This window comes from Heterodontus francisci, chromosome 41 (assembly GCF_036365525.1).
Source record: "Heterodontus francisci isolate sHetFra1 chromosome 41, sHetFra1.hap1, whole genome shotgun sequence".
NCBI lineage: Eukaryota > Metazoa > Chordata > Chondrichthyes > Heterodontiformes > Heterodontidae > Heterodontus > Heterodontus francisci.
The window spans coordinates 36,758,324-36,775,787 of record NC_090411.1 but is presented as its reverse complement, the minus strand read 5'-3'; the positions used below and the strand labels follow the sequence as shown (position 1 = coordinate 36,775,787).

General features: G+C 56.4%; 1 protein-coding gene across 3 annotated transcripts in view; it reads left to right on the top strand.

Annotated features, from left to right (window-relative positions):
• Nucleotides 1–532: 532 nt before the first annotated feature.
• The window catches only part of LOC137353492 (pleckstrin homology domain-containing family A member 7-like), a 101,895-nt gene continuing 84,963 nt past the window's right edge, over nucleotides 533–17,464 (top strand). For all 3 annotated transcript variants that reach the window (XM_068019838.1, XM_068019837.1, XM_068019839.1), the window contains exon 1: nucleotides 533–630. In XM_068019838.1, the coding sequence (XP_067875939.1) occupies nucleotides 535–630 (96 nt within the window). In that variant the 5' untranslated portion in view covers nucleotides 533–534. The remainder of the gene's footprint in view (nucleotides 631–17,464) is intronic.

Below are 17,464 nucleotides of genomic sequence, written 5' to 3'. Positions count from 1 at the left end.
TTGGTTTGTAGGAGGGGAGGATTTGTGCTGGTGATGTTTCTCATGTGTGGAGGAAAGTTTAGTTCGATACGGTGATGTGAGCAGCTCACTGAGTCTTTCAGTTGAATTACCCTCGTTTCACTGGGTGGATTAAGCAAAGACATTGCAGTTGGTTTTGTCCAGCTTTCCCACTGAGACATTAGATTCGCAATAATCCAATTTCTCAGAAAAAAGATTTATTTGTCTTATTGATTACTGTTTGCATTTAGTTTGAATTTGTGTTGAACACATTGTATGTGAGAGAGTGAGAGAGAGAGAACTCTGACCCTGCAATGATCAAGGAATGCAGCTTTAAATGACCCTGTGTGATGATCACACAGACACACACTGTTCTGTGGAACTTTTACCCCCATGAGGAGAGGGGAGAGATTTGGGAGAGGGGAGGGGAGGTTAGTGAAGTTCCCCGAGTGAGCTGAGGCGAGGGGAGCTGGGAATAGGGAATGTGTTTCATTGACTGGTCTTAATCCCATCTTTGCCTCTGATTTTCAGGTTGCCATGATGTCTGAGGGAATGGAGAGGCCTCGCAGTGGATTGAGCCAAACGTCCAGTATAGTGACCATCTCTTCCGTCAACACCTCGCAGGGGTCAAAGGTCAGCAAGCAAACACACTAAAATCTGTAATTCAAACTGTGGAGGTCATCCTGGCACCCTCCCCCCGTCACCCCTCTTCCCCCCGTCACCCCTCTCCCCCCCGTCACCCCTCTCCCCCCGTCACCCCTCTTCCCCCCGTCACCCCTCTCCCCCCGTCACCCCTCTCCCCCCCGTCACCCCTCTTCCCCCCGTCAACCCCCTCCCCCGTCACCCCCCCTCCCCCGTCACCCCCCCCTCCCCCGTCACCCCCCCCCTCCCCCGTCACACCCCCCTCCCCCGTCACACCCCCTCCCCCGTCACACCCCCCTCCCCCGTCACACCCCCCCTCCCCCGTCACACCCCCCTCCCCCGTCACACCCCCTCCCCCGTCACACCCCCCTCCCCCGTCACACCCCCCTCCCCGTCACACCCCCCTCCCCCGTCACACCCCCCTCCCCCGTCACACCCCCCTCCCCCGTCACACACCCCCTCCCCCCGTCACCCCCCTCCCCCGTCACCCCCCTCCCCCGTCACCCCCCTCCCCCCGTCACCCCCCTCCCCCCGTCACCCCCCTCCCCCCGTCACCCCCCTCCCCCCGTCACCCCCCCTCCCCCCGTCACCCCCCTCCCCCGTCACCCCCCCTCCCCCGTCACCCCCCCTCCCCCGTCACCCCCCCTCCCCCGTCACCCCCCCCTCCCCCCGTCACCCCCCCTCCCCCGTCACCCCCCCTCCCCCGTCACCCCCCCTCCCCCGTCACCCCCCTCCCCCGACACCCCCCTCCCCCGACACCCCCCTCCCCCGACACCCCCCTCCCCCGACACCCCCCTCCCCCGTCACCCCCCTCCCCCGTCACCCCCCTCCCCCGTCACCCCCCTCCCCCGTCACCCCCCTCCCCCGTCACCCCCCTCCCCCGTCACCCCCTCCCCCGTCACCCCCCTCCCCCGTCACCCCCTCCCCCTCCCCCTCACCGTCACCCCCTCCCCCTCACCGTCACCCCCTCTCCCCGTCACCCCCTCTCCCCCGTCACCCCCTCTCCCCCGTCACCCCCTCTCCCCCGTCACCCCCCTCTCCCCCGTCACCCCCTCTCCCCCGTCACCCCCTCTCCCCCGTCACCCCTCCCCCGTCAACCCCCTCCCCTGTCACCCCGTCAACCCCCTCCCCGTCACCCCCCTCCCCCGTCACCCCCTCCCCCGTCACCCCCTCCCCCGTCACCCCCTCCCCCGTCACCCCCTCCCCCTCACCGTCACCCCCTCCCCCTCACCGTCACCCCCCTCTCCCCGTCACCCCCTCTCCCCGTCACCCCCTCTCCCCCGTCACCCCCCTCTCCCCCGTCACCCCCTCTCCCCCGTCACCCCCTCTCCCCCGTCACCCCTCCCCCGTCAACCCCCTCCCCTGTCACCCCGTCAACCCCCTCCCCGTCAACCCCTCCCCCGTCACCCCATCAAACCCCTCCCCCGTCACCCCCTCCCCCGTCACCCCCTCCACTCCACTCCTCCCAGTATCCCCCCTCTCCACTAGCTGCTCCAGTGGAAACCTGACTGTGGGACTGAACCCTTCCCCTGGTGGCCTGCACTGTTACACAGGAACAGGAGGAGGCCATTCAGCCCCTCTCGGGCCTGTTACACAGGAACAGGAGGAGGCCATTCAGCCCCTCGAGCCTATTACACAGGAACAGGAGGAGGCCATTCAGCCCCTCTCGAGCCTGTTACACAGGAACGGGAGGAGGCCATTCAGCCCCTCTCGAGCCTGTTACACAGGAACAGAAGGAGGCCATTCAACCCCTCTCGAGCCTGTTACACTGGAACAGGAGGAGGCCATTCAACCCCTCGATCCTGTTACACAGGAACAGGAGGAGGCCATTCATCCCCTCGAGCCTGTTACACAGGAACAGGAGGAGGCCATTCAGCCCCTCGAGCCTGTTACACAGGAACAGGAGGAGGCCATTCATCCCCTCGAGCCTGTCACACAGGAACAGGAGGAGGCCATTCAGCCCCTCGATCCTGTTACACAGGAACAGGAGGAGGCCACACACACTCACTCACTCACTCACTCACACTCACTCACTCTCACACTCACACTCACACTCACTCTCACTCTCACTCACTCACACTCAGACTCACTCACTCACACACTTACTCACCTCACTCACACTCTAACTCACTCTCACTCACTCTCACTCACTCTCACTCACTCTCACTCACTCACTCACACTCACTCACACTCACTCACACTCACTCACTCTCACTCACTCTCACTCACTCTCACTCACACTCACTCACTCACACTCACTCACACTCACTCACACTCACTCACACTCACTCACACTCACACTCACTCACACTCACTCACACTCACTCACACTCACTCACACTCACTCACACTCACTCACTCACACTCACTCACACTCACTCACACTCACTCACTCACTCACACTCACTCACTCTCACTCTCACTCTCACTCACACACTCTCACTCTCACTCACTCACCCTCTCTCACTCACTCACCCTCTCTCACTCTCACTCACTCCCTCACCCTCACTCCCTCACCCTCTCTCACTTTCACTCACTCCCTCACCCTCTCTCACTTTCACTCACTCCCTCACCCTCTCTCACTTTCACTCACTCCCTCACCCTCTCTCACTTTCACTCACTCACTCTCACTCACTCACCCACCACACACACTCTCACTGACTCACTCACTCTCACTCACTCTCACTCACTCTCACTCACTCTCACTCACTCTTACACACTCACACTCTCACTCACTCACCTCACTGACACTCACCTCACCTCACTCACTCACCTCACTCACCCCCTCTCCCCTTCCCACTCCACATCACCCCCTCTCCGCCCTTCCCTCCCCCTTCCCTACCCTCCCCCCACCCCCCTTCCCTCCCTACACCACCACCCCTTCCCTCCCTACACCACCACCCCACTTCCCTCCCTCCCCATCCCCCCTCCACCCCATCCCCCCTTCTCCCCTCCCCCTCTCATCTCTTCCCCCCTCCCCTCCCTCCCTCCCGTCTCCCCCCTCCCCTCCCTCCCATCTCCCCCCCTACCCCCCCTACCCCCCCCACTCACTCACTTACTCACACTCTCACTCACTCTTCCTCTCACTCACCTCACTCACCCCCTCTCTCCCCTTCCCCCTCTCCCCTTCCCCCTCCACATGTCCCCCTTTCCCCCTCTCCCCGACTCCCCCCTCCCCCTACCCCCTCTCACTCAGTCTCTCTCACACTCACACTCTCACTCAGTCTCACTCACTCCCACTCACTCACTCCCACTCACTCACTCACTCACTCACTCACTCTCACTCTCTCTCACTGACTCACTCACACTCTCAGTCACTCACACTCACACACTCTCTCACTCTCACTCACTCACTCACTCTCACTCTCACTGACACTCTCAGTCACTCACACTCACTCTCACTGACACTCTCAGTCACTCACACTCTCACTCACTCACTCACTCACACTCTCACTCACTCACTCACACTCTCACACTCTCACTCACTCACTCACACTCTCACACTCTCACTCACTCACTCACACACTCACACACTCACTCACTCACTCTCACTTTCACTCACACTCACTCACTCACTCACCCACCTCACTCACACTCACTCACACTAACACTCACTCACCCACCTCACTCACACTCACTCACACACACTCACACATACTCACACATACTCACTCACTCCCACTCTCACCCACTCTCACCCACCCTCACCCACTCTCACCCACTCTCACCCACTCTCACCCACTCTCACCCACTCTCACCCACTCTCACCCACTCTCACCCACTCTCACCCACTCTCACCCACTCTCACCCACTCTCACTCACTCTCACTCACTCTCACTCACTCTCACTCACTCACTCACCTCACTTACCACATTCACACTCTCCCTCACTCACTCACACTCTCACTCACTCACCTCACTCACACCTCACCTCACTCACTCACCTCACTCACCCCCTCTCTCCCCTTCCCTCCCCTTCCCCCTCTACATCTCCCCTTCTACCCCCCTTCCCTCCCCCCCACTCTCCCCCTAACCCTCTCTCACTCACTCTCACGCAGTCTCTCTCACTCACTCACTCAGTCTCTCTCACTCACTCACTCACACTCTGACACACTCACCTCACTCACCTCACTCACTCACCTCACTCACTCACCTCACTCACTCACCTCACTCACTCACCTCTCTCACTCACCTCTCTCACACCCTCTCTCACCCCCTCTCTCCCCTTCCCCCTCCACATCTCCCCCTCTTCCCCCCTTCCCTCCCCCCCACACCCCCTTCCCTCTCTCTCCCCCCTCCCCCCTCTCACTCACTCTCACTCAGTCTCTCTCACTCACACTCTCACTCAGTCTCACTCACTCACACTCACTCTCACTCACTCACTCTCACTCACTCTCACTCTCACTCACACTCTCAGTCACTCACACTCCTCACTCACTCACTCTCACTCACTCTCACTCACTCACACTCACTCACTGTCACTCACTCACCTCACTCACTCACACTCTCACTCCCTCATTCTCACTCACTCACCCACCTCACTCACACATGCACTCACACATGCACTCCCACTCACTCCCACTCACTCCCACTCACTCCCACTCACTCCCACTCACTCCCACTCACTCCCACTCTCTCCCACTCTCTCCCACTCTCTCCCACTCTCTCCCACTCACTCACACTCTCACTCACTCACTCACTCACTCTCACTCACTCGCTCTCACTCACACTCACTCACTCACACTCACTCACTCTTTCTCTCTCACACACACTCTCACTCTCACCACATTCACACTCTCTCTCACTCACACTCTCACTCACTCACTCACTCACTCACTCACTCACTCACTCACTTACTCACCTCACTCACACCTCACCACACCTCACACTCACCTCACTCACCCCCTCTCTCCCCATCCCCCTTCACATCTCCCCCTCTTCACCCCCCCCCCCTCCTGCTCTTCCATCCCCCCTTCCCTTCCCTCCCCCCCTTCCATCTCCCCTTCCCTCCCCCCCAACCCCCTTCCCTCCCACCCCCTCCCCCTACCCCCCTCACTCACTCTCACTCACTCTCACTCACTCTCACTCACTCTCACTCACTCTCACTCACTCTCACTCAGTCTCACTCAGTCTCACTCACTCTCACTCACACTCAGTCTCACTCAGTCTCACACAGTCACTCACTCACTCACTCACTCACTGACTCACACTCTCAGTCACTCTCACTCTCACTCAGACTCACTCACTCAGACTCACTCACTCACTCACCTCACTCACTCACCCCCTCTCTCACCCCCTCTCTCCCCTTCCCCCTCCACATCTCCCCTTCTCCCCCTCCCCCCTCTCCCCCCTTCCATCCCCCCTTCCCTCCCTCCCCCCACCCCCCTTCCCTCCCTCACCCTCTCCCCCCTTCCCTCTCTCCCCCTTCCCCCTACCCCCCTCTCACACATTCACACACACTCTCACTCACTCACTCACTCACACTCTCATACTCTCACACTCTCACTCACTCTCACTCAGTCTCACTCACTCACTCACACACTCACTGACTCACACACTCTCAGTCACTCTCACTCTCACTCTCACTCTGACTCACTCACTCACCTACCTCACCCACCTCACTCACCTCACTCACTCACCCCCTCTCTCACCCCTCTTCCCCCTCCACATCTCCCCTTCTCCCCCTCCCCCCCTCTCCCCCCTTCCATCCCCCCTTCCCTCCCTCCCCCTCACCCCTTCCCTCCCTCCTCCTCACCCCCTCCCTCCCTCCCCCTCACCCCCTCCCTCCCTCCCCCTCACCCCCCTTCCCTCCCTCCCCCTTCTCTCCTCTCACTCACTCTCTCTCACTCAGTCTCACTCACTCCCACACACTCAGTCTCACTCACTCCCACACACTCACTCACACTCACTCACACTCACTCTCTCACTCTCACTCTGACTCACTCTCACTCACTGACTCACTCTCACTCACTGACTCACTCACTGACTCACTCACACTCAGTCACTCACTCTCACTCTGATTCTGACTCACTCATTCTCACACACTCTCACTCACTCACTCACACTCTCACTCTCACACTCTCACTCACTCTCACTCAGTCTCACTCACACTCACTGACTCACTCACACTCTCAGTCACTCGCACTCGCACTCACCTCACTCACCTCACTCACTCACTCACTCTCACTCACTCACCTCACTCACCTCACTCACTCACCTCACTCACCCCCCCTCCCCCTTCCCCCTCTCTCCCCACTCCCACCACCCCCTCTCACTCACTCTCACTCACTCTCACTCACTCTCACTCACTCTCACTCACTCTCACTCACTCTCACTCAGTCTCTCTCACTCACTCACACTCTCACTCAGTCTCACTCAGTCTCACTCACTCCCACACACTCACTCACTCTCACTCACTTTCACTCTCTCACTCTCACTCTCTCACTCTCACTCTCACTCACTCACACTCTCTCTCACTGACTCACTCACGCTCTCAGTCACTCACACTCACACTCTCACTCTGACTCACTCACTCACTCACTCAATCACTCACTCACTCTCACACTCACTCTCACTGACACTCTCATTCACTCTCACTCTCACTCGCTCACCTCCCTCACTCACCTCACTCACACACTCACCTCACTCACACACTCTCACTCCCTCACTCTCACTCATTCACTCTCATTCACTCACACTCACTCACCTCACTCACATGCACTCACATGCACTCACATGCACATTCACACTCACTCACACTCACTCACTCTCACTCACTCTCACTCACTCTCACTCTCTCCCACTCTCTCCCACTCTCACTCTCTCCCACTCTCACTCACTCACTCGCTCTCACACTCACTCACTCACTCTCTCACACACACACTCATTCTCACTCACTCACACTCACTCACTCACACTCTCACTCAGTCACACTCTCACTCAGTCTCACTCATTCATACTCACTCTCACTCAGTCTCTCTCACTCACTCACTCTCACCTCACTCACCCACCACTCACTCACTCACTCTCACCTCACCTCACCTCACCCCTCACCCCTCACCCCTCACCCCTCACCCCTCACTCTCACACTCTCACTCCCTCACACTCTCACTCCCTCACACTCTCACTCCCTCACACTCTCACTCCCACTCACTCACTCACTCACTCACCTCACTCACTCACTCTCATTCATTCACATTCACTCTCTCACTCTCACTCTCACTCACCCACCACACACACTCTAACTCACTCACTCACTCACTCACACTCACTCATTCTTACTCACTCTCACACTCTCACTCTCACACACTCACACTCACACACCCTCTCTCACACTCAGACTCACTCACTCACACACTCACTCACCCACCACACTCACACTCTCACTCACTCTCACTCACACTCACACTCACTCACTCTCACACTCTCACTCACTCACTCTCACACTCTCACTCACTCACCCTCTCTCACTTTCACTCACTCACTCTCACTCACTCACCCACCACTCACACTCTCACTCACTCACTCACTCTTACTCACTCTCACACACTCACTCACTCTCACTCACACTCTCAGTCACTCACGCTCTCACTCACTCACTCACACTCTCACTCATTCACTCACACTCTCATTCACTCACTCACTCTCACTCACACACTCACTCACTCACTCTCACTTTCACTCACACTCACTCACACTCACACACTCACTCACACTCACTCACACTCACTCACACTCACTCACCCACCTCACTCACACTCACTCACACTCACTCACACTCACTCACCCACCTCACCCACCTCACCCACCTCACTCACCTCACTCACACTTACTCACACGCACTCACACATACTCACTCAATCCCACTCTCACCCACTCTCACCCACGCTCACTCACTCACTCACCTCACTTACCACATTCACACTCTCACTCACTCACCTCACCTCACTCACTCACCCCCTCTCTCCCCTTCCCCCTCTACATCTCCCCCTCTACCCCCCTTCCCTCCCCCCCACCCTCCCCCTTCCCCCTCTCTACCCCCTAACCCTCTCTCTACCCCCTAACCCTCTCTCACTCACTCTCACGCAGTCTCTCTCACTCACTCACTCACTCAGTCTCTCTCACTCACTCACTCAGTCTCTCTCACTCACTCACTCACACTCTGACTCACTCACCTCACTCACCTCACTCACTCACTCACTCACCTCACTCACTCACCTCACTCACTCACCTCACTCACTCACCTCACTCACTCACCTCACTCACTCACCTCACTCACCCCCTCTCTCACCCCCTCTCACCCCCTCTCTCACCCCCTCTCTCCCCCCCTCTCTCCCCTTCCCCCTCCACATCTCCCCCTCTCCTCCTCTTCCCCCCTTCCCTCCCCCCCACACCCCTTTCCCTCTCTCTCCCCCCTCCCCCCTCTCACTCACTCTCACTCAGTCTCTCTCACTCACACTCTCACTCCCACTCACTCACTCACTCACCTCACTCACTCACTCTCATTCACTCACATTCACTCTCTCACTCTCACTCTCACTCACCCACCACACACACTCTAACTCACTCACACTCACTCATTCTTACTCACACTCACTCACACTCACTCACACTCACTCAAACTCACTCAAACTCACTCACTCTCACTCACTCACACTCACTCTCTCACACTCACACTCACACTCACACCCTCACTCACACTCAGACTCACTCACTCACATACTCACTCACCCACCACACTCTCACTCTCACTCACTCACACTCACACTCACTCACTCTCACTCACTCTCACACTCTCACTCACTCACCCTCTCTCACTTTCACTCACTCACTCTCACTCACCCACCACACACACTCTCACTGACTCACTCACTCACTCTCACTCACTCTTACTCACTCTCACACACTCACTCACTCTCACTCTCACTGACACTCTCAGTCACTCACACTCTCACTCACTCACACTCACTCACTCACACACTCACTCACTCACACTCACTCACTCACTCACTCACTCACTCACTCACTCACACTCACTCTCACTTTCACTCACACTCACTCACACTCATTCACCCACCTCACTCACACTCACTCACACTCACTCACACTCACTCACCCACCTCACTCACTCACACTCACTCACACACACTCACACATACTCACTCACTCCCACTCACTCCCACTCACTCCCACTCACTCCCACTCACTCCCACTCTCACCCACTCTCACCCACTCTCACCCACTCTCACCCACTCTCACCCACTCTCACCCACTCTCACCCACTCTCACCCACTCTCACCCACTCTCACCCACTCTCACCCACTCTCACCCACTCTCACCCACTCTCACCCACTCTCACCCACTCTCACCCACTCTCACCCACTCTCACCCACTCTCACCCACTCTCACCCACTCACTCACCTCACTTACCACATTCACACTCTCACTCACTCACTCACACTCTCACTCACTCACCTCACTCACACCTCACCTCACTCACTCACCTCACTCACCCCCTCTCTCCCCTTCCCCCTCTACATCTCCCCCTCTACCCCCCTTCCCTTCCCCCCACCTCCCCCCTTCCCCCTCTCTACCCCCTAACCCTCTCTCACTCACTCTCACGCAGTCTCTCTCACTCACTCACTCACTCACTCAGTCTCTCTCACTCACTCACTCACTCACACTCTGACTCACTCACACTCTGACTCACTCACACTCTGACTCACTCACCTCACTCACTCACCTCACTCACTCACCTCACTCACTCACTCTCACTCACTCTCACTCACTCTCACTCTCACTCACTCTCACTCTCACTCACTCTCACTCACACCCACTCTCACTCACTCTCACTCACTCTCACTCACTCTCACTCACTCTCACTCACTCTCACTCTCACTCACTCTCACTCACTCTCACACTCTCACTCACTCACCCTCTCTCACTTTCACTCACTCACCCTCTCTCACTTTCACTCACTCACTCTCACTCACTCACCCACCACACACACTCTCACTGACTCACTCACTCGCTCTCACTCACTCTTACTCACTCACTCACTCTCACTCTCACTGACACTCTCAGTCACTCACACTCTCACTCACTCACTCACTCACTCACTCACTCACACACTCACTCTCACTTTCACTCACACTCACTCACACTCATTCACCCACCTCACTCACACTCACTCACACTCACTCACCCACCTCACTCACCCACCTCACTCACCCACCTCACTCACTCACCTCACTCACTCACCACACTCACTCACACTCACTCACACTCACTCACACTCACTCACACTCACTCACACTCACTCACACACACTCACTCCCACTCTCACCCACTCTCACCCACTCTCACCCACTCTCACCCACTCTCACCCACTCTCACCCACTCTCACCCACTCTCACCCACTCTCACCCACTCTCACCCACTCTCACCCACTCTCACCCACTCTCACTCACTCTCACTCACTCACTCACCCACCTCACTTACCACATTCACACTCTCACTCACTCACTCACACTCTCACTCACTCACACCTCACCTCACTCACTCACCTCACTCACCCCCTCTCTCCCCTTCCCCCTCTACATCTCCCCCTCTACCCCCTTCCCTCCCCCCCACCTTCCCCCTTCCCCCTCTCTACCCCCTAACCCTCTCTCACTCTCTCTCTCACTCACTCACTCACTCAGTCTCTCTCACTCACTCACACTCTGACTCACTCACACTCTGACTCACTCACACTCTGACTCACTCACACTCTGACTCACTCACACTCTGACTCACTCACACTCTGACTCACTCACACTCTGACTCACTCACACTCTGACTCACTCACCTCACTCACTCACCTCACTCACTCACCTCACTCACTCACCTCACTCACTCACCTCACTCACTCACTCTCACTCACTCTCACTCTCACTCACTCTCACTCACTCACTCACACTCACTCACTCACTCACTCACTCACTCACTCACTCACTCTCACTCACTCACTCACTCACTCACTCACCTCACTCACTCACTCACCTCACTCACTCACACTCTCACTCCCTCATTCTCACTCACTCTCATTCACTCACTCTCATTCACTCACTCTCATTCACTCTCACTCACACTCACTCACACTCACTCTCCCACCTCACTCACACTCACTGACACATGCACTCACACTCACTCACACATGCACTCACACTCAATCACATATGCCCACTCACTCCCACTCACTCCCACTCACTCCCACTCACTCCCACTCACTCCCACTCACTCCCACTCACTCCCACTCACTCCCACTCTCTCCCACTCTCTCCCACTCACTCACACTCTCTCACACTCTCACTCACACTCTCACTCACTCACTCGCTCTCACTCTCACTCACTCGCTCACTCACACTCACTCACTCTTTCTCTCTCACACACACTCTCACTCTCACTCACCACATTCACACTCTCACTCACCACATTCACACTCTCACTCACTCACTCACACTCTCACTCACTCACTCACTCTCACTCATTTACTCACCTCACTCACACCTCACCACACCTCACTCACTCACTCACCCCCTCTCTCCCCTTCCCCCTTCACATCTCCCCCTCACCCCCTTCCCTCCCTCCCCCTCACCCCCCTTCCCTCCCTCCCCCTCCCCCCTTCCCTCCCTCCCCCTCCCCCCTACCCTCCTCTCACTCACTCTCACTCAGTCTCTCTCACTCAGTCTCTCTCACTCACTCCCACTCAGTCTCTCTCACTCACTCTCTCTCACTCACTCTCTCACAGTCTCACTCACTCCCACACACTCACTCACTCTCACTCTCTCACTCTCACTCACTGACTCACTCTCACTCACTGACTCAGTCTCACTCACTGACTCACTCACACTCAGTCAGTCACTCTCACTCTGATTCTGACTCACTCATTCACACACACTCTCTCACTCACTCACACTCACTGACTCACTCACACTCTCAGTCACTCTCACTCTCACTCACTCACTCACCTACCTCACCCACCTCACTCACCTCACTCACTCACCCCCTCTCTCACCCCCTCTCTCCCCTTCCCCCTCCACATCTCCCCTTCTCCCCCTCCCCCCCTCTCCCCCTTCCATCTCCCCTTCCCTCCCTCCCCCCCACCCCCCTTCCCTCCCTCCCCCCCACCCCCCTTCCCTCCCTCCCCCTCACCCCCCTTCCCTCCCTCCCCCCTCTCCCCCTCCCCCCTACCCCCTCTCACTCACTCTCACTCACTCTCACTCACTCTCACTCACTCTCACTCACTCTCACTCACTCTCACTCACTCTCTCTCACTCTCTCTCACTCTCTCTCTCTCTCTCTCTCTCACTCACTCTCTCTCACTCACTCTCTCTCACTCAGTCTCTCTCAGTCAGTCTCACTCAGTCTCACTCAGTCTCACTCAGTCTCACTCAGTCTCACTCAGTCACACTCACTCACACTCACTCTCTCACTCTCTCACTCTCACTCACTGACTCACTCTCACTCACTGACTCACTCTCACTCACTGACTCACTCTCACTCACTGACTCACTCACACTCAGTCACTCACTCTCACTCACTCTCACTCAGTCTCACTCACTCACTCTCACTCACTGACTCACTCACACTCAGTCACTCACTCTCACTCATTCTCACACACTCTCACTCACTCACTCACTCACACACACTCTCACTCACTCTCACTCACTCTCACTCAGTCTCACTCACTCACTCACACTCACTGACTCACTCACACTCTCAGTCACTCGCACTCACCTCACTCACTCACCTCACTCACTCACCTCACTCACTCACCTCACTCACCCCCCTCCCCCTCTTCCCCCTCCCTCCCCCTTCCCCCTCTCTACCCCCTCCCACCACCCCCCTCTCACTCACTCTCACTCAGTCTCTCTCACTCACTCACACTCTCACTCAGTCTCACTCAGTCTCACTCAGTCTCACTCACTCCCACACACTCACTCCCACACACTCACTCACACTCACTCTCTCACTCTCACTCACGGACTCACTCTCACTCACTGACTCACTCTCACTCACTGACTCACTCTCACTCACTGACTCACACACTCAGTCAGTCACTCTCACTCTGATTCTGACTCACTCATTCACACACACTCTCACTCACTCACTCACACTCACTGACTCACTCACATTCTCAGTCACTCTCACTCTCACTCACTCACTCACCTACCTCACCCACCTCACTCACCTCACTCACTCACCCCCTCTCTCACCCCCTCTCTCCCCTTCCCCCTCCACATCTCCCCTTCTCCCCCTCCCCCCTCTCCCCCTTCCATCTCCCCTTCCCTCCCTCCCCCCCACCCCCCTTCCCTCCCTCCCACCCCCTTCCCTCCCTCCCCCTCACCCCCTTCCCTCCCTCCCCCCTCTCCCCCTCCCCCCTACCCCCCTCTCACTCACTCTCACTCACTCTCACTCACTCTCACTCACTCTCTCTCAGTCTCTCTCACTCACTCACACTCACTCACACTCACTCTCTCACTCACTGACTCACTCTCACTCACTGACTCACTCTCACTCACTGACTCACTCTCACTCACTGACTCACTCACACTCAGTCACTCACTCTCACTCTGATTCTGACTCACTCATTCTCACACACTCTCACTCACTCACTCTCTCACACTCTCACTCACTCTCACTCAGTCTCACTCAGTCTCACTCAGTCTCACTCACTCACTCACACTCACTCACTCACTCACACTCACTCACTCACTCACACTCAGTCACTCACTCTCACTCTGATTCTGACTCACTCATTCTCACACACTCTCACTCACTCACTCACTCACACTCTCACACTCTCACTCACTCTCACTCACTCACTCACCTCACTCACTCACCTCACTCACCCCCCTCCCCCTCTTCCCCCTCCCTACCCCCTCCCACCACCCCCTCTCACTCACTCTCACTCACTCTCACTCAGTCTCTCTCACTCACTCACACTCTCACTCAGTCTCACTCAGTCTCACTCAGTCTCACTCAGTCTCACTCAGTCTCACTCACTCCCACACACTCACTCACTCTCACTCACTCACTCACTCTCACTCTCTCTCTCACTCACTCTCACTCTCTCTCACTGACTCACTCACGCTCTCAGTCACTCACACTCGCACACACTCTCACTCTGACTCACACTCTCACTCACACTCTCACTCACTCACTCTCACACTCACTCTCACACTCACTCTCACTCTCACTGACACTCTCACTGACACTCTCAGTCACTCTCACACTCACTCACTCACCTCCCTCACTCACCTCCCTCACTCACCTCCCTCACTCACCTCCCTCACTCACCTCACTCACTCACCTCCCTCACTCACCTCACTCACCTCACTCACTCACACTCTCACTCCCTCACTCTCATTCACTCTCATTCACTCTCATTCACTCTCATTTACTCTCATTTACTCTCACTCACTCACTCTCACTCACTCTCTCACTGTCTCACTCACACTCTCAGTCACTCTCACTCTCACTCACTCACTCACCTACCTCACCCACCTCACTCACCTCACTCACTCACCCCCTCTCTCACCCCCTCTCTCCCCTTCCCTCTCCCCCCTTCCATCTCCCCTTCCCTCCCTCCCCCCCACCCCCCTTCCCTCCCTCCCCCTCACCCCCTTCCCTCCCTCCCCCCTACCCCCCTCTCACTCACTCTCACTCACTCTCACTCACTCACTCTCACTCACTCTCACTCACTCTCACTCACTCTCACTCACTCTCACTCACTCACTCTCACTCACTCTCACTCAGTCTCTCTCACTCTCAGTCTCTCTCAGTCTCTCTCACTCACTCTCTCTCACTCACTCTCTCTCACTCACTCTCTCTCACTCACTCTCTCTCACTCAGTCCCACTCACTCACACTCACTCACACTCACTCTCTCACTCTCTCACTCACTGACTCACTCTCACTCACTGACTCACTCACTCACACTCAGTCACTCACTCTCACTCAGTCACTCACTCTCACTCTGATTCTGACTCACTCATTCTCACACACTCTCACTCACTCACTCACTCACTCACACTCTCATACTCTCACACTCTCACTCACTCTCACTCACTCTCACTCAGTCTCACTCACTCACTCACTCACACTCACTGACTCACTCACACTCTCAGGCACTCGCACTCACCTCACTCACTCACCTCACTCACTCACCCCCCTCCCCCTCTTCCCCCTCCCTCCCCCTTCCCCCTCTCTACCCCCTCCCACCACCCCCTCTCACTCACTCTCACTCAGTCTCTCTCTCACTCACACTCTCACTCAGTCTCACTCACTCCCACACACTCACTCACTCTCACTCACTCACTCACTCTCACTCTCTCTCACTCTCACTCTCTCACTCACTCACTCTCACTCTCTCTCACTGACTCACTCACGCTCTCAGTCACTCACACTCACACACACTCTCACTCTGACTCACTCACTCACTCACACTCTCACTCACCTCACTCACTCACCTCACTCACCCCCCTCCCCCTCTTCCCCCTCCCTCCCCCTTCCCCCTCCCTCCCCCTTCCCCCTCCCTCCCCCTTCCCCCTCTCTACCCCCTCCCACCACCCCCTCTCACCACCCCCTCTCACTCACTCTCACTCAGTCTCTCTCACTCACTCACACTCTCACTCAGTCTCACTCACTCCCACACACTCACTCACTCTCACTCACTCTCTCACTCACTCACTCACTCTCACTCTCTCTCTCACTCTCACTCTCTCACTCACTCTCTCTCACTGACTCACTCACGCTCTCAGTCACTCACACTCACACACACTCACTCTGACTCACTCACTCACTCACACTCTCACTCACTCACTCTCACACTCACTCTCACTCTCACTGACACTCTCAGTCACTCTCACTCTCACTCACTCACCTCCCTCACTCACCTCCCTCACTCACCTCCCTCACTCACCTCCCTCACTCACCTCCCTCACTCACCTCCCTCACTCACCTCCCTCACTCACCTCCCTCACTCACCTCCCTCACTCACCTCCCTCACTCACCTCCCTCACTCACCTCCCTCACCCACCTCCCTCACTCACCTCACTCACTCACCTCCCTCCCTCACCTCCCTCACTCACCTCACTCACTCACCTCACTCACTCACACTCTCACTCCCTCACTCTCCCTCACTCTCCCTCACTCTCACTCATTCACTCTCATTCACTCTCACTCACTCTCACTCTCTCACACACTCACTCACACTCACTCTCTCACTCGCTCACTCACTCTCACTCACTCACACTCTCAGTCACTCACTCACACTCACTCACACTCACTCACACTCACTCACACTCTCACTCACTCACTCACTCACTCACTCACACTCACACTCTCACTCACACTCTCACTCACACTCTCACTCACTCACTCACACTCACTCACACTCTCACTCACTCACACTCTCACTCACTCACACTCTCACTCACTCACTCACTCACTCACTCACACTCTCACTCACTCACACTCTCACACTCTCACTCTCACTCACTCACTCTCACTCACACTCACACTCTCACTCACTCACACTCACTCTCACTCACACTCTCACTCTCACACTCTCACACTCTCACTCACTCACACTCTCACTCACTCTCTCACTCACTCTCTCACTATCACTCTCACTATCACTCTCACTATCACTCTCACTATCACTCTCACTATCACTCTCACTATCACTCTCACTCACCTCATTCACCCGCCACACTCAACACTCACTCAAACACTGACTCAAACACTCACTCACCTCACCTCACTCACCTCACTCACTCACCT